Here is a 22,040-nt window from a genome sequence, read left to right as displayed (position 1 = left end):
CTGCAGGGCGCCCGAGTTATATTAAAGATGTAAGCTACCAGCTTTTCATGTTTCTCTTGTTTTCTCAGATTATCCAGGTACTATTGTAAGTCTAATAGGTTTAACACTACTGCCACTTCTCTCTCTCTCTCTCTCACACACACACACACACACACACACACACAGAGGCTCCATTTTGCCGACGAAATAATACCACTCCCCTTTACGTCCCCAGTTCTACGCGCAGAGCGTCAAGACGATTCAATTTCAGTGAGAATCGGTCTCCTCTGAGGTAAATATGACCCAGTTATCGTCCGCTGATCTGACCCGGACTCGCTGATTTCAGCGTGAGATCAGATGGTGGAGACTCCATCGACCCCAGACCCCCGATCACACCGGCATCCTCATTGTCTCTCTTCCACTTTCATGAGAAGGCGAAGCCTTTACAGCCGCTATGAGACGAATGGCTGGAAAGGCGAAGGATGAAACTTTGATCGAGCTGAAGAGCGCGACGGATTCACATATTGGAGGTATTTCAGCAATTTGTATTTGTTGATCTATAGCTCTGACCTTCTGTTTTGTGTTCAATCTAAGCATTTACCATAAAGGCAGCTGTAGGCTACTTCTGCTGTGCGTGGCAGTTTACTGTGGCACACCACATGGTAGGTCATAGTAATCCTGATCCCATCTATAGCAACTTTTGAAGAATATTCTCATGTTAACGGAGAAACGTAGTAAAATCAATGTATTCTCTCAGTTCGGGAGACTGAAGTGTAAATAGTCTTTCTTATAGCCTGCAACACAGCATGCCAGTTGTAAGCCAGTGGCACTCTTTGATCACTTGGCCTGTGTGTAACTGAGCATAACGTTTGAAAGGATTTGGGCTAATTAGAGTCCTCTCAGCCAGAGATCAGAACTTTAGTTTGATGTTGCAGCAGCAAGATAAGTCCACCAACAGACCAAAACATGTTTGTTTGTGGGTGTTTTCTTTTTCTTTGCAGGATTGTCCCTTAAAACTTATGACTGTGGGGCCCATGAGGTCACACTGGCATCTCTCAAATCAAAGCAGATTTGGCAGATCTGAGCTATTTAAAGTCACACCTATCAGAAATCAACACAACACAACACAACACAAGAAGCATCATTATCTCCATATTTTCTTTCAAGGTAGATTCTGCTGACAAACAATGACTATAAACAAATGTTTTCCTCCTTTCTGTTATTTGTCAAGCGTAGTTTCTGTGTTATATGTAATGGGAATGCCTCAGTGATGGTCAGGTTTTTACTATTTTCTAAACAGCGAACCACTTTCAATCTGCGGTTTCAGTCATTGGCTTCAGTGGAATCCATCTGGAGGTTAATGGTCTGGACGAGTAGCCTGGTTGTAGATGTGCTTTCAGACATTATTGTGGTGGATTTAAATTGGTTTCTATCTGAGCATTCGACCAGACAGATTTGTCTCTGTTCAATTTCTTGCAGACATCACACAGATTTTAGCATTAATGTATATAAACCCCTACACATTTAAATAACAGTAGCTGCTGAGGGTTTGAAGCACACTGCATTAAAAACTCAACAAGCCAAGCCACCCAGTCCCGTCATACCCACAGCACGTAAGAGGAATGCAGATATGTCAGTGCAGGCCTGACGATAAGACAGGTATCCTGACAATTTTTCATTGGCTGGGAAACAAACTAAAGAGCATGTAACAGTGATCCATCAGCATAAAACCGCTGCTGTGTCATGAACGTATTATGGTTAACAGCTATCAAGGTCCACACTGAAAACTGTTTCCAACAAGAATCTGCAGGCTGGACAGAGCAGACTGCAGAATACGCTAAGATGCATTAAGTGCAATTAAGTGTCCACAACTTACTATTTTTTTTTACTTCTTCAAGGCGACTTAAATGCATCAAATGTATAAGGAGAGGTGCCCTTGTGATAAGAGCAGTGCTGCATTTTAGCAAAGACTATTCAGAATGAGAGACTAAGGTTTGCATTTAGTCCTGAAATGAATGTTATCACTAACATGGCTGGTATTGATGGAACTGCGCCCTCGGTGGATCCAGGATAAGCAGTATGGAAAGTGGATTAATGGATGGATGGTTTTAATGGACAATCATATTATTATTATTATTATTAAATAATTTATTCAAAGCTTAGATTTTTTGCAGCAGTTGATACACAAGTTATGTTCCATAAATTAAGCAATGTCATCTCTGCTCCACGGAAATAATGTATGTAGCCACTTATCTTTGGCTTTCTAGAACTGCATGTTGAGGCTAGAGGTATTTTTTCAGAAAATTTAACAAAGTAAAAATTTCACTTTAATTAAGCATAGCGTTTATTCCCCACCATTCATGTTGAAGTGTGTTACATAACAAAATGAAATTGCAATCAGATCTTATACTGTATTAATCCACACTCTTCATTGTGTCTTTATTATGTCTTTACTATGTCTCAGTCACTAAATTGTTAACAGTGATGTGCCTGGTAATCCAGGGTGAGCTGCAGGTTAATACACTGCTCTCTTTCAGCAAAGGCTTTGTTTGGGTTCTTATCTGAGCAGACCTCCAGCCACGTATGAAAGAGGAAGCAACAAGAGAACAGGAAAGGGTCTGTCCTCACCTTTCCCTATGTCTCTGTGTATTGAGTGTATTAGCTTGTTCACATCTGCCTAAACACCGATTTAGAGACAGTCATGATGGATGTCAAATGCTGGATAAATACCAGATGTATTGTAACATTATACACAGGTTTACCTCAAATTGCAGTAGGTCCTTGTGGTCATCTTTATTTGCTTTAATCTTTTTCATTTGGTTCAAAGCATTTTCAATAGCATTTTCTGTTTTTTAGCATCAGTCTGGGATAGTCTTACAATATTATTATTTTTTTTATTTTTTATCAAATGACCCTTTTTAGTGTTGTTCATAGTAATTACTCATATTTTAAGGGATTTGCTTCCATTTAAGGTGATCTTACCCTGGTATCTGCAGCCTGGCCGATGAACTCATCTTACAATCAGGGGTGAAACAGAGCCAAAGAGTTGCTATGGAAACAAGCCTTGTAATGTTATTACTCCCTTTGATGGAGCCATGACCATTAATGAGATGTGGAAAGCGGACAGTATTACTTCTCACTGAAGGGGAGGGCGTCTAGAATAGTAGGGGATTTTCTTATTTTCTGTTTGTGTCTGAACAAGTGTCAGACTTTATTGTTTACATTAAAATATAATGTTCTGCTTTATGGCTCACATGTCTGTGTGCCTCCATTTTGCTTTGGCATATTCATCTGGGGCTTGGTGGTTAACACTTTTGCCTCACAGCAAGATTTTCCTGGTTCCAAACCCAGGAAAGGGGCCTTTCTCTGTGGAGTTTGCATGTTCTTCCTGTGGTCTTTGGGTACATGGACATTCAGTATTTTCTAAAAAAGTTCAGTTTCAGGTAAAGTTGCAATAACAGTTAAAAGGGAACGACCTGAGTCTACTGGCCAGCAGCTGCTGCCACAAATTGAAGACACAGACACACAAACAAACAGGAGTATCTCCAGACCACCTTGACATTCATTTGAAGGGCTGTGTTGCTTGGCACTGTTTATTTCCCTCAAATCAAAGATAGCAAACATGGTATTTTCTGTGTGCTATGTTGTGTCCCATGAAGATAATACATTATCTCCTCTGCCCTGGTCATGACCTCTTGCAATATCTTTGCACTGTTCCAAACTTTCCAGGAATTGTTAGGACATCTCTCCTTTGTGACTACAATGTTCTTATGATATGAAAGGAAATTTGTATTCCTCATGACAATACAGACCCAAAGCAAACATAATGTTATTATGTCTCCTTATTCATAATTCATGTGGTTTACATGTATCATTAGTTGGTATTGTTTTGTACAACGGTATTATTGACAAATGAATCTCACCTCAAGCTCCATGTAATAGCTGTTGTGGAGCTGTTAATCATGTGCCATAGTCCTGATCAGCAAATGTAGACTGCTGAGTTGAAAGTCAATTTTAATTTGAAGTTTCTTTCAAGCCAACATGGAGGAAAATTGCTGAAGACAACTACTAAACAGGCCTTATGGTGAGACTCTTGTCACTCTCTGTCTCCAGGCTCCAAAATGAACTCCAAAACTGTTGCTTTTAACTCTTAGCAGTTAGCAGTTCATAGTTTTCAATGTACTGTATGTTTTGTGCCTCGTGGTTTTACAACAAAATGTATATTAGACTGCTGTGGATGAATTTTTCGTTAACTCAGCAGGAAATGTGTTGAGCGCGATAGAGAGAATGTATTGTCATAGAAGACTCAGGATGTTGTGGTTTCACTGTAATGTTACCACCATCCCTGCAAGATTATCACAACTTATTTCACTCAAGTACTTTGATGTGAAATTTAATATTTCAGCTTAATCCTTTACCATTTAATGTGTGTATTTCACATGAGCACTGTTTGCCAAATGCACCTTATAAATATTGGCCTACCCAATATTATAATATGTGTAAGCTGCACAAAGAGCTACACAGGGACCCTTAGTGCTTTGCTCACACAGTAGACACCCGCACAGCCTGTTTGAGTCACAATAGAAAACAGTTTGGTTTCTTACTGTATGAAGTGTATACTAAGAAGCACAGTGTTTGACTGAATGATCTGCTGCAGTTGGAAGCCTTGTTCAGATTTCCACAATTGATAAAATGCTTTGATTTTCTCTTCATTGACTAGTCAAAGTCAAGCATGTCTTAACATCCTAATCCTGCATCTACAGTTTAGCACGACCTCCTAATCTGAGTCTGTCTGTACTTTTAAAGATGGTCCCGCTGTCTTGACTGCATTCAGGATAAACCTACGCTCAGGTATGGGCAGATCAGAGAACGTATGTGGCGCCTGTCTGTCCAGCCTCTTGTCATTGTCTTTTGGTGTTTTCTCTTTTCATCTGCTTGCACAGTCCCCTCTTCTCAGTAGGGGACCGTGTTTCTGTTTTTGCTTTTGCTGATAATTCTTCACAGCTTTTCCTGTTAGTTTGTTAACCAGATGTGGGTGTGTCTGTTATTTCAGCGTACTGTATGTCTGATCTTCTGGTTGTATCCACAGAGTCTGGCTCCCTGTAGTTATTCTAAGTCTGTTGCGTCCTGTGTTCATGGCTGGAGAGTCACATCAGCTTTAATGCATGCACCCATATATTATATTGACACATGCGCACATGGTCATGTGTCAATGTTGCAAATCAGTGAGTAATGTAGCTGCACTCATTATTGGAGTACTATAAGATTTTACATTCGTGTGATGATGTACCTTGAGCTATAAGGTTCTTGATGCTCTGGACTTACATTTTCCTTTTCAAAAAAAAAAAATTCACTTAACTCATTTGAGCACTTTATAATGTTTAATGTAAACATCATGATATAAGGTGCAGAGAATTTTATCCCACTCCTACTGTCAAAAATTCATGTGTGCTGTGGTACGGTGGTGAAAAAGTAACTGTAACTTCAATAAAACTAGCAACATACCTCACATTAAATTATTATCAACTACAAGTAAAAGTATTTGTGGCTTTTCTTAAGTAGAAGTACTAAACAGAAAAATGTATTTTAAATATCAAAAGTAAAACTGTTTATTTGGCTACAGCTTTCATTATTTATATTACAGATGCAAGATCTAATTCAAACTGTAACTTAATTATATTTTATAAGATGGTTATATTTTATATAATGTATAAAAAAGTTCTCTTAAAAGAATATCCTAGTTTACAGGTAAAACTGGATTTATTTATACGTAACAAAGGACAAAGTGCAATATTTCAATCTCTGAAATCCAGTAAAGTTTTTAAGTTCGAAGGTACTTAAGTAAAATACAGGTGCATATAATAAAGGACCTCAAGTACTTTACATTAGTAAATTATATCATTGCTGCTATACATGTGCTTTTGGAGTTTTATATGTTAGAAATACCGGTAGGTGGTAAGGTTATGATCACTTACTGATATTAAAGGATTATGCATTGTCTATTATGCTTGTGTGTGGGTGAGTGGGTGTCTTTTGTGTCGACCAGACGAATAGCACACCATGCATGTGTGTGTAGAGTGATGAATGCAGGTTATCTTTCACAATGTTTGTTTTGATGACTCACTGGGATACACTGGGAGCAGGCCTCCCACCTAACAGTTATACATGGTGCCATACAAAATGAAAATTGTGGAGCGCTACACATGCATCTAATTTGGGGGATACAGATGTTCCAGATATGCAGAAATTAGAGATGGATTTTCTGTCCAGAGGCAATGAACGTCAGAGGGAAAGGAAACTTCATCAGGTTGAAGTCAATTAGGTTTTGGCATGATTCAGATGTGGGATGGTGGATTTGTTTGTGTCGACAAAGAATGAACAGTCTCTGCTGTTTTGTTTCTCTCTGTGCTCAGTGATACATTGTGATAATTCATTCTTAAGCCAAATTCATCCTTTGGCTTAAATTTGACTCCTAATCAAATATACTGTAGATTTAGATTTTTTTCACTGATTTCTTTAATTATTTAGTGTGAGAGAAAATCTTCTGGCCCTAATTCGGATCACTTCCTCGCCTTCAGTGGTTAGTGGACCTGTTAACTTGGAAACATGGACAAATTATTCTAATATTGACTGGTTTTCCTGCTACAGATTCCTAGAAATGGGGAAAAGGATAATGAACTTTTGCAGGACATTCATTTATATTTCTGCCTGCAGTGTTGATTTTTAAAGGTCAGCATTGTCTTTTCTGGTTTAGAGAATATTATGCCTATTTTGTAATAGAGGCATGGATATTACTACATGTTTCCAAATATATTTTAACTTCCTTGTTTATGTCAGTTGTTCTGAAATTTTCCAGCAGCAAGCAAGTTTCTGTGTGTGCAGTATCTGTAACATTAACTTGCTTCAAAAAGGCCTTGCAGCCCTGGTTTTGTCATTCAAATGGAGCTCCATTCATCTTACACATCAATATCAGTTGACTTGTCAAGGACAATACTTTTTATGAAAATATTTACATGGGGCATTTAAAATTCATGAGTGTTTACCAACCATTGAGTGGAAAAACCCTCCCTTAACAGGCTGCCCTTTCATCTGTTCCCAGGAAAATAAGGAACACATCAAATATCCAGGGAGGACACACTCTGTAGCCAGTTGGTGAATGAGAGGGGTCACATCCACCACAGTCCACCATTAGATCCTAACCACCCTCACCTGTGCTCACTTCTATTGTTCACCTAACAAGCCTATTCAGACCAGGTGTGAAGTGAAACCAACTCAGGAGTGTGGGTCTAACGACTCTCCCCGATTTGCATAGCTCACCTAATGAGCCTATTTGTGGCTATGGGTGAAGTGAAACCAACCTGAAAGATAAGTTGGAGTTTACATACCAGCTTTCTCTTACACTGATGAAGCTACTCGGATGAGTAGTGAAACGTTTCGACCTAAAAACTTGAAGTCCAGTTGTCATGACTCAACCTCTAGACCAATCATTAAGGTTCTAATGAAGATGCAGGACTAACAAGGTGCATTATGGGAAGTGCAGGATCTAGCATTTTTGGGGTTTTAACATGTACCAGTGAAGAACACTCAGGATGTGAATCCGTCATACTGCCACTACTCTGTCTATAGAACAGCAACAGTTGGATATGTATGTGTTTGACACAGGTCTCTGGTTAGAATTAAGTCATTTAGGAAAAGAGATCAGTTGACTATGTCCTTGACCAAGCCTCACAGAGGTGAAGGCTGTTGATGGTCGATTGATGGACTGGAGACCTGTCCAGGGTGTACCCCTGCCTTTCACCCAAACAGAGCTGGGATAGGCTCCAGCAGATCCCTATGACCCTAGTTAGGAATAAGCAGGTATAGATAATGGATGGATGGATTTAAAACATGTCTACTGTAAATGCCATAGTAAGATATCTTTAGAAGCAAAGAGACAGGAGTACATCATACTCATGAGCTTTGACATTAACTTATGGATTTATGTCACTGCCATATCACAGAGCAATCAGTAGCTGACCAATTGAGACACTATTTCCCACTTGGTGGTAAAGTGTGTTACTTTCACTTAAAGCCAACTAGAAGTTATTGGCATATGTAAGCTGGCATTCTGCAGGTGGAAATGTTCACAGGAGAATTTCTCAACTTCTGCAAATAGACAGCAGCTCATGTGTAATTGGGTTGCTTGAGTGGAATGTGTGTTAGAAAACATAGTGCATAAGCTTTGCTTTCAAACAAGTGGAACTTTAGTTCATTTGTGCCTCCCAAAAGCCACAGTAGCCAAAAGCATTTTACGAGTGAACAACTGTGTGGGTATTCACTAGTTATTTCAAATGAATGACCATTTACGCCCATTTGTGCCAGACACTGTCTGTCTACCTTTACTCCTCAGTTTTGCAAAAGGCAGGCTTATCCATTTGTTTGCCTCTCTGTGGTAGTAAATATAACATTCGGCTGGCCCTTTGCTTCTGTTTGCTCATGCCAGGCTCAGATAACTGTGCAGAGTTGGAATAAGACCAAACAGTAAGACAAAAGAGGAAAGAGAAAAAAAAGCAGCAAAGCTGAAAGAAAAACTCAGCTGCACAGTTAACTATGCTTCCCAAGAGCCCAATGGAAACATCTCACTGTTATTTGCCCTTTATATGCCTCAGAAATTGCTATAGTCTAACAGATATGGCATTTGACTTTGTTCACAGTGAGTCTCAAGGCATTGAGCTTCCATTTGGATGCACCACAGTCCCTCTCTCAACGACTTATACTGTTCTGTCAGATCAGTGTGTCCTATCAGAGGAGGCTGAATGTGTAGCTGAAGCTGAAGATCTTTGTGTGTCTTTTTGTGCCGAGCGTGTTTCATCTAAGGGAATGCCGATCTTCATCCCCTGTCCCAGCGTCTCCCCACGTGTCCCCACACACATTTATGGCATCCATGGTATCCCTGTACAGGGTGTGCAGCTTTCCCACCATTTAGGAATAACACAGGGAGCAGGGAGAGAGAGGCTAACTGTGTGTGTGTGCTGCTGCCTTTGTGTTTCTCATTTCTCGCTCTTAGCTCTTATAAATGTTATGGTAAGACTCTGCTGATGTTGCCAAGAAAATGTACGATTTTTAATGGCCTATTGTGTAGTTTGAATTTGAGATGAGAGTTCAGTAATAGTGTCTGACTACTCTTAAAGGGATAGTTTGGTTAGAAATGAACCCTATTATCAACCTACACCAAACATTTCCTGCATTGATGTATACACATCTTAACCTAGCTTAGTAAAATTACTAGATCTTATTTCAACAGATACCTAACAATTCCACTGCTGAAGGGTTTAATATTGTATATAATTACCACTCTTTTTAAAAAAAAAACAAAAACACCACTCTAATTTTACACTGTGCCCGCTTGTCGGGCTAGCATTATTAATTTCTCTGAAATATTTAAACAAGTTAATATAAAATTGTAATAATTTTTCCTTAACTTCCATAAACATAAAACTAACCTCTTTAGGTTATTAGACAAATGCACATTTTTTAGTATCAAACATACAGTAGTTACACTACAATCTGTTGCTGTACACACATATAATGGCTCATATTAACACAACTGACATATTAAATATTGCACCAGTCTGATTGTTGACACATCAGTTACATACTAAAGAATAAGTTTTGCTGTACTTAGTTGTGTGGAATGTGATGAGACATATTTACTGACCGCATTACACAAACTTTAACGCTGAACAAACGCTGAACCTGCCCCTGAATGTGATTGTTGTATTTCCTTACAGATGAAGACAGTGGAAATGGTGTCCATTCATTATCTGAGAGAGGAACACTACCTGGACATACAGACGTAAGTGCTCATTTATCTGAGGATGCTTGTGAAATGCACTTACACTGCATTGATAAATGTATATCAAGCTATAGCCTGTAGCTCGTTAGCTCAGCTTAGGAAACAAGGGGAAAGTGCACTGTCTGATGGGAAATGTGTAATTTGTCTAATTAGTTTAATACATACAGAAACCAACAGACTCTTTCTCTGCTGTTATGATGTGTATTTATACTGGACTAAAATAACTGCTTGTTGGTTGAGGCTTTATATATTGTATTTATTGTGCAGATATTGGTTTCTCTGCAATTAATCTGAATCATGAACATTTTTAATTACATTAAGTCATATTTTCATTTAGATCTGTTACCAATCCAAAGTCAAGATTTTCAGAAATTATCGATTTCTAAAGCCTGTGTTGTTTTCTTTGTAGCCATAAAATTGTTTGTCCCAGTGGTTATGTTTGTGTGATTCTGTAGGCTAAGAGGATTGACCATTTGTTGACTTACTACTGTCATCACTGAGTCACAAGACCTTTGTTGCTCCCATAGCGCCTCTCATTTCTCTGGCAAAGACAGAAATAAACTGTCACTGTTCAAGCATGAGGCTGTTATCAGTACATTGGGATTTCAGTGCAAAAGTGAGGCCATCAAGCAGATGGTGTTAACGCTTTCATTAAGTCAGAACATGATTAAATAACAAGCAGCATTCACACCCTGTTACAAAAAGGTCTGGTAGTGGATGTGAGGGCTTGATAAAAAAGCTGGGTGAGGTTCAATAAACTACTAAGCATGCTGAGTACTCCGTGATGCAGTTCACAAGTTTTATTATGGCTCTTCACATGTACTTCATTCTTCACATATTACTACTCAAAATAAACAGATGGGAAAATCACTGTTTTTTTTTTACACCCTGTGTGTTTCTCTGAGCTGCAAATACTTGTGTCATAAATTAAATAAAGTAAATACTATGATAATAATAATTAAACTTTGCTGACTAAAACATTATAGTTTCTTTCATTTCCATTTCCAGCAAAATGTATGAAACTATGCAGCAGTAAGACCAAAGCAGTCAGACAAAAAAAGGATCATAATGCAGTACAACAATTAGAAATACTTAGAATCTGCCTATTTGTCTGTGATAAATGTTTGGGTTTGTCTTTAAAAATTTTACATTCCAGGTTAATTGAAGGTTCTGAAATACATATTGATGCATTGAGCCACATCATTGTAAAGACACTGAAAAAAGTGCAGTACAGAATCATGTACTTCAGATCACCTGATCTTGTAATTATCTTAACTTGATCTCAGTTTCTGAGTTAATTCATGTCTTCGATGTGCGAACAGCAAACTTCAATAGTGTCAAGAAAAACATTTTTACATTAACAGATAAAACCTTCAAAAGTCCAAAATATGTGAGGTGTAAGTGACACTGGCTCAAATATATATAGTTGATCTGAAACATGATTGGTACCACATGTGCCTTCTCCATCACCAACTATTTTTATATAATGATAGGCTGCCATTTTTATACAGTGTCCAGATTCTCCTACTTTGTTTGGTTTTTCTACAAGCATGGTGGCTTCCCTTTAAGCCTTTCGCCAAAGGAAACAACATTCTCTTGAAATACTTTCAGGTGCTGTCTTAATCTCTAATCTCTGGAATCAGTAGTCTACAATAACTTTAAAACATGCATTATCCTTGGATGCCTATATTAATACATATATCTATCATTGTTAAAGTCTGAGCCCCTAATGTCAGTTTCACTTCTTGCTCTGTCAGTTTGTATCAGTTGTGTGAGTATTGCATGTTTCTGTCTGCTGTAGTGTCCCACTGGGAGAAAGCTAAAAGTGTAATTTTGTGCCTGTTGTTTCTTCTTTAGACAGAAAAACAGTGCCCAAACAAAGACACTGTGTTCTTCAGGGATGGAGTGCGAAGAATAGACTTTGTGTTGTCTTATGTAGATGACAAAGTTGGAGAGAAGAAACAGGTATGTCTAACAGAGAAGCGACAGCAGGGCACCATCAGCTGACTACTCAACATTTGGCCAGTGACTAACTGGGATGGCGACATTATTACGCCATTTATGCCCACAACCGAAATACATTGTACTTTAAAGAGGAAATGAGACAGAGCATTTTTCATGGGAATATGACTTTTGTGACACTGAAATGAACAGATTGTAGATGGTTGTTTGTCTGAATGAGAGTAATACAAAAATTAGATCAGTTATTTACTGACCATTACATTCTGACAATGCATGAATAGATTTATGTCACATGGCAGAAAAATATTAAACTATTAAACTGAGACTATTATACTACAGTAGTTTCTTTGTGCTCCCTCTTCAACCAGTCATCATGACTTCTCCTTGCTCTCCTTGTGCAAATCCATCTGTAGTATGGGTTTTGTTCCTTTTTAACACTGTGCAAGTCTGTAGGGTTCTCATGCTTGTGGTCTGTATGTTTATCCACAGGAGAGGAGGAAGGAGTTTGAGGCCAACCTTGAGAAAGCAGGGCTGGAGCTTGAGACAGAGGATAAATTGGTATAAAATTCAACCACAGAGTACCTCCACCACCTAGTGGATAATTTGAGCAGGCACAACATTTTCAACAGAAATAGTCTTAAAGGGATGGTTCAGTATCAGGCATATTATACTGCCATCATTGGGTATTTTATGGAAATTGTGTGAAAACTCTTCAGAAATAGTTGCAGTGAAGCTTAAACTGTTTTTTTCTTGTCTTCCATTTATATTTGCATTAGGACTCCAAAGACCAAAAGACATATTTCTTGAAAATCCATGCTCCATGGGACGTGCTGGCCACCTATGCTGATGTTTTAAAGATCAAGGTTCCCTTCAAGACCAGTGATATCCCCCATGGTCAGGACATCCCACTTGGGTGGCTCTCACGTCCTTTCCGCCCACCAGAGCACATAATGCACCCACAGCCTGACTATTTCACCTACCCCTTCGACAAGTCCAAGACTGATTTCTTCCTTATCAGTGACAAGGATACTTTCTTCCCACCATCCACACGAAACAGGATTGTGAGTATGTCATCTGTCAGCTCAGAATTGCAGAATTGGGTTTAAGACATTTATGAATGAAAATTTTACCTCTTCTTCCACAGATGAACATAGCGTAACTCTCCCATTTTCTCTGGACAGGCTGACTTTCTGGACAAATTAATTTATTTGTGTTCCAATGAATACAAATCCCTCAATCTCTTGTTATATCCTTTCCTTGTTGTTAGGTTTTCTACATCCTGGCTCGTTGTCCGTACTACAAAGAGGGTCGGAAAGACAAAGAGAAGACAGGAATCAAACGATTACTAAGCAATGGGACTTACACGGCAGCCTTCCCACTTCATGATGTAAGACATGCCAAAAAAAGAACATAAATATGCAAAGATCAAACAAACAAATATAGTACTCAAGTAAACAATATAGTAATTAATGTACTGTCATTTCAACACTTTATTTTGTGAGAAAACTGTGTCCAGCTACAACATTCATCAGTACTTTCTTGCAGATTGAGGTTTGATTCAGACTTAAAGAGAAAAAGAATTTCCAGACTTTATGACTTTTAGTTCAACTACTGTTGTATCATTTGTTTGTACATTCTCTGGTTACAGAGCAATATTATTTGAATCAGCAGTCTCAGCATAAGGACTTATTCCCCATCATATGAGTAGTTTATTTGCGTCTAACTAAATGTTCATTCTATTACCCAATACTCTGACTTTTTTCCTTTCCAACTGAAGAAGCATGTGATGTTGCTATTAACAAAGGGATCAATGGATAAGTAGTCTTACTGAGAATGTTTTAGCTCAACAACTGTGTTTTTTTCTTTTCACTTGCAGTGTCGGTACTGGAAAAGGGCAAGAAATGCAGAATGTGAGAGTGAGCGCTACAACCTGTACAAACACTGGGCCAGGTTCCTCAGCTTTTACAAAGACCAGCCTCTGAACCTCATCAGGTGAATAAACACAACCAGGCTGTGTCATTTTTACAACACATTTTGCATTTCTCACTGGCTCTGATATTGAAACGTGAACAAATACTGCTGAGCTAAATATGCTGTTTGATTCTGCAGGAAATACTATGGGGAAAAGATTGGGATCTACTTTGCCTGGCTGGGCTTCTACACAGAAATGCTGTTCTTTGCAGCCGTCATGGGATTTATATGTTTCACTTATGGATTGCTCAGTTATGATGATAACATATCAAGGTTAGTACCACCAGAGGGCATCAGGGAGCTGATATCTATATGGCCAAAACTAATTGGACAACTATACATGACACCCATAGTTCATTTTTCAGAAACATGGACATTTATAGGCTGGTATGATGGCGTCCACTCTTTTGTAAAGTCTTTTCACAAAATCTGGCTACAGACACTTGCTTGTCGTCTTGCTTGTCAGACACTGGTGTGCACAAGGTGATAAGGCCTTGCAGTAAATCCCAAAGGAGCAGGCCAGGACATATGTCTCCAGATAAGGAGATGACGTGTTTAGAGCTTGATGCTAGATATATGTACGTTATATATTATAATGTTATTGTTATGTTTGTTTTTTCTCTCCTTTTAGCAAAGAAATATGTGATGCCAATATTGGGGGAAGAATTGTGATGTGTCCACTTTGTGATAAAAAATGCACTTTCTGGAAGCTCAACTCTACATGTCTCTCATCCTGGGTAAAATATTTCACTTGATGTGTTATTTGGACACATATTTAAAGCAAGTGTGACACCATGCAAGTCAATTTGCTCGAATAGTAAACTAGAGCAGATCCTTTATGTCTGTCAATGACTGAAATTGATGTTTAATTATATCAGGCAGAGTAAATTAGTAGTTTTCCTGCTGAGTAAGCAGTATGTCACCACATTTATGCTCAGCATGTCACTTCTTCTGCTTCTCTAAGGAACTTACTCTTTTTCATGTTCTTGCTTCCAGCAATCCCATCTGTTTGATAATGAGGGAACAGTATTCTTTGCCATATTTATGGGGATCTGGGGTAAGTGTCAGTGTAAGTGTAAGCTGTTCTTACTGTGTTTAGCCTCTGTAGGAGAGCCAGTGTATCCCCCCTCCTGTAAGACAGATTTTCACAGTTATAGCCTTTTCACACCAAAGCATCAACCTTCAACTGCACTGCTTCAACCCAGAACAACTTGCCAGCACAATTATGTTGCTATGTGCGAGCAGACGGATAGCCTGCCCGGCACAGTGCAGGCCACGAGTGCCTGAAAGCTGCCGTCATGCAAGGCGGCTAGCCAGGAAGTGATGAGAGTCATGGTGCATCTGAAACACATTACACTTCAAAAACACAACACAAGACAATATCCCTTTAAAGTCAGTGCCAGAGCCACAGTGTGTTTAAGGTCGTAGAAGATCTGGCTAAAAAATGGATGGACAAACACAAACAAACTAGCACAAAGACATGTGCAGCTAGGTTCTCACTGTACAGCAAAATAGATTTGCTAGAGCTCACAGTTCATGCTCACTGTCTGAAACTATTGGGCAGTAACTCTGTTTCTGGAGTTCTGGAAGCGACGCCAGGCCCGGCTGGAGTATGAGTGGGACTTGGTGGACTTTGAAGAGGAGCAGCAACAGCTTCAAATCCGACCAGAGTTTGAGATCAGATGCAATAAAAGGAGACTCAACAAGATCACTCAGGTGCTTTAGAGCCTTCCTTAAAACCAGACAAGACAGTACAAATGTTATCGTCAGAAGTTTTAAAACAATCATATACTGTGTTCTTTCAGGAAATGGAGCCGTATCTGCCCATCTCTAGCAAATGCGCTCGCTTCTGCCTCTCCGGAGCCACTGTTGCATTCTGGGTAACTGAATATTCACCTCAGTTGTGTGTGGACACAAGTGCATGCTATTTACAATATATTTGGAGTGGGTAACTCAGTGCCTTGTCAGCAGCTTTATACTGTATGTGTGTGTGTGTGTGTGTGTGTGTGTGTGTGTGTGTGTGTGTTCTCCACAGATTTCTTTGATTGTGGCCTGTATTATTGGAGTCATAGCATACAGGCTGGCTGTATATGCTGCCTTTGCAAGTATCATCGAGCACCCTGTGAGGAACATCCACTTAGTGGGAAGATTTATCACTCCACAGCTAGCGACTTCTGTCACTGCTTCCTGTATCAACTTTGTGATCATCATGATCCTCAACTTCTTTTATGAGAGAGTGGCTATTTGGATCACTGATATGGGTAAAGAGATTTCATTTTCCTCATTGAAAGAAAACACGAAAACAAATTATGATGTGTGAGAAATAGTTCATAACTGAACATCAATATCCATCTGAGTTTCCTAGAGGGAACAAAAAAAATTGACAGGAGTGAACAACTGAGCCACTTTCAACATTTTCTCTCATGATGTCCAAAAACACGGAACATCAAATTTTCTGCAAACTCTTTGTTTCTTGCAGAAATCCCAAAGACCCACCTGGAGTATGAGAACAGGTTGACCTTGAAGATGTTTATGTTCCAGTTTGTCAACTACTACTCCTCCTGTTTCTACGTGGCCTTCTTCAAAGGCAAATTTGTGGGTTATCCTGGCGACTACTCTTACATGTTTGGCAAATGGAGCAATCTGAGAAATGAGGAGGTGTGTTTCTCTGGTCCTACCTTGGACCTTAAACCAAAACACCTTTTAAAATACAATCCTGAATCAAGTTTTTTTTGTGTGTGTGTGTGTACTGAACTGAGATGTGTAGCTTTAAGTAAACGCTGCTTTCATTGCCTTGAATAAAAGTGTGTTATATCAAACTAAAACACTCTTGCTGTTCTAGTGTGACCCTGGAGGCTGTCTGATTGAGCTGACCACACAGCTGGTGATTGTAATGTCAGGGAAACAGTTATGGGGGAACATTCAAGAAGCCCTGCTGCCGTGAGTCCATCAAATCCTGACCCTGCACCCAGTCTGTCTGTTCATTAGTCTCCTGATGATACGTATTATATCACCTCATGACATGTTCAAACCCGATGTGTGATTTAACGACTGTATTGAGCGCATCTGGAGAAAAATCGTGTGGTCAATCGCCTGTAGAATAACCAGGCGTTATTATTATTATTTTTATTTTCAATTGTCAGTTTCAACCACTCACAATAGAGAACTGCAACTATTATTTTTTTTTAGTTACAGTCCCAAATATGCCACCATCATCACTGTCTGGAACTTTTTTCTTGGCATTGAGCAAAGCCCAAGGTCTGGTCTCAATTTTATTTTTTAATCCCAGTTGTCATATGGTTCTCCACAGGTTGTTGCGTAACTTGTGGAGTAGCAGAAAGGGGCGGCAGCATCCTGAGAACCAATACAGCCGCTGGGAGCAGGATCATGTCCTGCAGAACTTCAGTCAGCTGGGCTTGTTCTATGAATACCTCGAGATGGGTGAGATAATCCACTGATCTGGCTATGTGATATCTGAAATGATCAGACTGTGAATTATTCACATATTTTACAGACTTACCACACACTGTCGAGTGATCGCAGTCATCGCTCTCATTTCCTGGTGTCCACATTTTGCCTTTGCTTTTTCGTCACTCACTCTCTGGCTGCTCTTCCTGTCTGTTGTTTCAGTGATCCAGTTTGGTTTCATCACGCTGTTTGTGGCGTCTTTCCCCTTGGCTCCCCTCCTGGCTCTGTTCAACAATATCCTGGAGATCAGGGTGGACGCCTGGAAGTTCACCACACAGTTCAGACGACCGGTGGCATCCAAGGCTCGAAACATTGGAGCGTGGCAGGAGATCCTCAATGCAGTGGCCATTTTGTCTGTTGTTACCAATGTAAGTTTTATTTCTCAAAAAAAAAAAAATTTTTAATTTTTATTGACGTTTTATTGACAGCCTTTTGTGGTTTCTTTTATTCCAGGCTTTCATCATGGCGTTCACCTCAGACATGATCCCCCGTATGGTCTACCTGTATGCCTACAGTCAAGACGCCAGCATGAGTGGCTACATCAACAACAGCCTGTCAGTATACAACATCTCACAGATACCTGATCCCAACATACCAGAAAAAACTGAAAACTGGATTGATAACTCGACTACAACCTGCAGGTATTAGAGCCCAAAGGGCTTGTCACGTATCTGTCTCTTAACATATTTTTATATATTTGTAAGGAGCTGTGACAGGGCCCACTCATAGTGACAAACCCAAAGAAAATCTGATGTTACTTGTTGTTTTGCACAGCTATCGTGATTACCGTTACCCTCCAGGCCATCTGAAAGAGTACACTCATACCATGCAGTTCTGGCACATCTTGGCAGCCAAAATGGCCTTCATCATCATTATGGAAGTAAGACAGCACATCTTTTCCCCACTTTTTACTCGAAAGATGAATGCTCAGAGTTCATGTATCTTTACCATGTCTCAATTCTCCCTCACAGCATGTGGTCTTTGTTGTGAAGTTCTTCGTGGCATGGTTAATCCCAGATGTCCCCTCAGATGTGAAGGCACGGGTTAAACGAGAACGCTACCTGATTCAAGAGTACCTCCATAACTACGAGGTGGAGCGGCTCAAACTCCAGTTGAGTGCCAGTTTCATCACAGAGCCAGTGTCAGAAATGTCATCGACGACCGATAAGCTTGAAGTGTTGTCTGAGTTCCTTTAGCACCTGCTTCCCACCTCCATTTAACCAAGCCAAGAGTGGACATGCTTGGGAGTTTTCTCTTCACTAAGAACACATATGGAGGGCTTCTGTCTCTGGGATTACAGTGCTTTTATCTTTTCTTGCTGAATGTCAATGATATTCCTATATTAGGATCTGTATAGAGGCATCTGAAAAACAAAGCAATGCAGCATATCACTGTGTTTTAAATTATTGTCTTAGGTAGATAAAATATATTTGTGGCATCAAAATGCTGGAAGGTGATTGGATTGCAAATAGCAAGTTTGTAACTGCAGCTTTTATCGTCCCAATGTAATGTCTTCAAACTCTCCATGTGCAATGACTGAAAAAAAATTATGTATGCTAATGAAAGAGTTGCAGAATTGCAATTTCAGTCCACATGTCACTTCATTTAAAAATGAATGTAGAGAAACATAGATGTTGATATGAGAGGTGAAATGGCCGGTGCTTATTTCTTAGACAGCTTCAGTATGTTTCTAAGTCATTTTTAAATTGTTATGTATTAATGTTTAATAATGTTTAATTATACTGATCTGTAGTTGTTCTATGAGGTTGTCAATTTTGCTGTTTATGTGTATTATATTTAGAAAAACTGCATTTGAAAACCAAGTACCTCTATCATACTGTAGTGATACTGTAACAATCATAGGTGTGTCTAGTCCACCATGTGTTAGAGGCTGCAGCAGTATTATGGTGGGGCAGAGCTGCAGGCTCATCATGCCTCATCTTCCAAATATATTTTTAACTTGCTGCAGGGCTGATTATAAGACTGCTACTGAAAGAGCAGACTACATATAAACAAATGTTGGAATATCTCTAGACAGATCTGCTCTTTCTCTACAGTTAGTTTGTATGGATGAGCTCAGGTTGATCATGTATCAGCTGTGTGTATTACATATGTTTAATAAATGGTCCATATTTATGTTTTCATATTTCACATTAGTTGTGAGTCCATATACTATAGATGTAAAGTATTGTAAACCTTTGATCTATGAGTATTGTAAACCTAAAGTAGTGTAAACCTTTGATCTCTGAGGTGATCAGAGATCTATAGAACGCAGGGGAACTTCATGTACCCTGCTTGGGATACACTGCAAAATAGACTTTTAGTTTTCAGTTATACTTTCTATGTTACTGTAAATATGTTGCTGTAGATCTATTTAAATGGGCCTTTGTGCAGTTACTTTATTTGTTTGTTTCTATTCTAGTGCTTGAAACGTTTGTGTTTAAAATTACTTCATAGTCTATTAAGATCATTCCAGTTTACTTGCAGCACCACTTTTCTTATTTTATACAATTTATCTGCTGATGAATGACCATCACACAGTGTTAGTTCAGACAATTCTTCAAATACATTTTATGCTATAAATGACTACTTTGTCAAGTGACCAAACAAGTAGAAAAACTATTAGTACACATATGTAGGGGACAAAGATCTGCTTATATTATTTTCAGTAGATTACTTATTAGATACAGTATAACTTTTTTTTATCTTCTCAACCTTAACGTGCATTTGTATTCTTCTGTGTTTGTAATGAGACCTCTTTGTAATTTACACTGCAGATGATGCTGTTATGATTTCAGTTGCGATTTATGTACAATCAGCAAATTATATTTCACAGTGGAAACATAAGCCTGACTTACTCAGATCTCAGGATTAAATATCTTCTAATGTTTGTTGAGGCTGATTTGTTGATACAGTAGGCAGATGCATTGGGTTAAGTGCATGATGTGTTTCCCAACAAACAAATGCCTTAAAAATCAGTGTTTACTGTGTTATTTTTTTGTTGTTGTTCATATGTTTTGTAATGACAGTATTTCCTATCTCAATTCAAAAACTGTTTCTTTTCAATTGTTCCTGCTGCTAGTCAATGCAAAGTTCTGTTCTGTCCAGCTTTAATATGCATGAATTGCTTTTGTGTAAATATGTTGTCAGTTAAATTTTAAGCTCATTGTACAGAAATGCCTTTAAAGCTGTTACAATAAATGAGGAGATCATTAGTTCTATTATGCGATTTATTCACAGGCAGCCTTTAAAAAACATAAAATCTGATGAAAAAAAAAAGAAATATATGTGATCGATTTGGTCAAGATAAAACATATACTTTACATGGACTCTTATACAAATTCCAAGCATGTTTTACGGCAAACAAGTAAATAAATAAATCAATAAAATAAATCTAAAAAGCAATCTGCCACATAATTTGTGTTAAATATGTTTTCCCCCACAAAAAGTAAAATAAACAATTTATGAATTTGTAGAAGCACAACTGTTCATTTCCCAGATTGAAGTATCTATGAAAATATAAACAGAGCTCATTTCAAAGGTTTAATTGCTGGAAAAATACATTGTTGGTGTGTGTGCTGTACATTTCAACACTGCTACATAATGAGTCATGATTGGCCTCCAAATTTGTTATTACATCCAAAAGAATTCCTGCTCATACATACGCGTTAAACGTAGACTGTAGAAAAGTATAGGCATCCTGTGTAAAATTATATTTATAGTGTTTTACTTATAGTGCATTTTATTTTTTTATAGCCTACTACTGTCTCAGGACTCAAAGTGTTACAAAAAACACTAATCAAACAAGATTTAGAAAAAAACACATAAACACAAAGATACACGCAAATGAAAGGAAGACATTAACACCAATTACACAGTAATCATAGAAAACGAAGGAAAAACAACTTGATTTGCTTTTACATTTTAACAAATTGCAGTGTCATATGTAACCACCAGGTGGCACCCAATAACCACAAATAAAGATGGTCTGTCTTTATTTGTGCAGTCTCTCTCATCTCTTTTATCCTTTTAGTATAAATCCATATATCTTTAAACCACCTCATTATTATTATCATTACTATTATTATTATTATTATTATTATTATTATTATTGTTGTTGTTGTTGTTATTGTTGTAGTTCTAGCCTTTTTTATTAGACTAAAATTTGTCTGCAGAAGGATATGAAATCAAATATTACAAATGCTATATAACATGTAGTTCTGTGGGAAGATGTGGTCGTCAGGCGATGAAAATATGGGAGACGCTTAAATTATTGATGGATTTCCAGGCTGGGAAGAGGAGCCAGTTGGGGGGGAATCCACTCATACTCATTCGGTTTCCATAGCACCGCCCCTCGGGAGAGCTGCAGCTTTCATAGATGGGCTTACTGCCTTGTTTTTTAAAGTATTTTTCAAGCATAAAAACGCAAAATAAAAATATCTAACTGACAGAGTGTTATTGCTCACATCGTTTAAAACACAAAGGCGGATTGAGCTGTTACACATGTTCTTATCTTTCTCCCAATTTATTAAGACATTACTACTAGAAACACATAGCCCCTATATAAATTCGTGTGTTATATATTTTGTTTCTGGCCTTTACTAGTGCTGAGCAGCTGGCCAGATGTTGAACGCGGAGCTGCTGTCGCTGACCTCGGTGCTGAACACGACGTCAGATGAACTTGCGCTCACCACAGGAGACACGATACAGCCTCACTCCCTCTTTTGATATATTGAAGCTACTCCAAACACCCACTTCTGCTTTCTAAACTTTGAGCTTGTTTTATATCTCCATTCAGTCCTTTCTATCTCTCTCTCACCCTCTC

General features: G+C 38.6%; 1 protein-coding gene across 2 annotated transcripts; it reads left to right on the top strand.

Annotated features, from left to right (window-relative positions):
- Nucleotides 1-206: 206 nt before the first annotated feature.
- ano5b (anoctamin 5b) lies at nucleotides 207-19,361 on the top strand. Of its 2 annotated transcripts, XM_026319809.1 has the most exons (21): nucleotides 207-509; nucleotides 4,786-4,830; nucleotides 9,750-9,814; nucleotides 11,672-11,779; nucleotides 12,266-12,334; nucleotides 12,553-12,837; nucleotides 13,044-13,163; nucleotides 13,653-13,768; nucleotides 13,886-14,020; nucleotides 14,379-14,484; nucleotides 14,744-14,804; nucleotides 15,312-15,463; nucleotides 15,553-15,627; nucleotides 15,783-16,008; nucleotides 16,227-16,405; nucleotides 16,590-16,687; nucleotides 17,058-17,188; nucleotides 17,378-17,583; nucleotides 17,669-17,856; nucleotides 17,990-18,095; nucleotides 18,187-19,361. In XM_026319809.1, exons 1-21 carry the CDS (start codon nucleotides 434-436, stop codon nucleotides 18,409-18,411), a joined length of 2,772 nt encoding a protein of 923 aa, XP_026175594.1. In that variant the 5' UTR covers nucleotides 207-433; the 3' UTR covers nucleotides 18,412-19,361. The 2 variants fall into 2 exon arrangements, with proteins under 2 accessions (XP_026175594.1, XP_026175595.1); XM_026319810.1 differs by lacking the exon at nucleotides 4,786-4,830 and having other exon boundaries at nucleotides 18,187-18,411.
- The last annotated feature ends 2,679 nt before the right edge of the window (nucleotides 19,362-22,040 follow it).

This window comes from Mastacembelus armatus, chromosome 3, assembly GCF_900324485.2.
Source record: "Mastacembelus armatus chromosome 3, fMasArm1.2, whole genome shotgun sequence".
NCBI lineage: Eukaryota > Metazoa > Chordata > Actinopteri > Synbranchiformes > Mastacembelidae > Mastacembelus > Mastacembelus armatus.
This window is presented reverse-complemented; position numbering and strand designations above follow the sequence as displayed.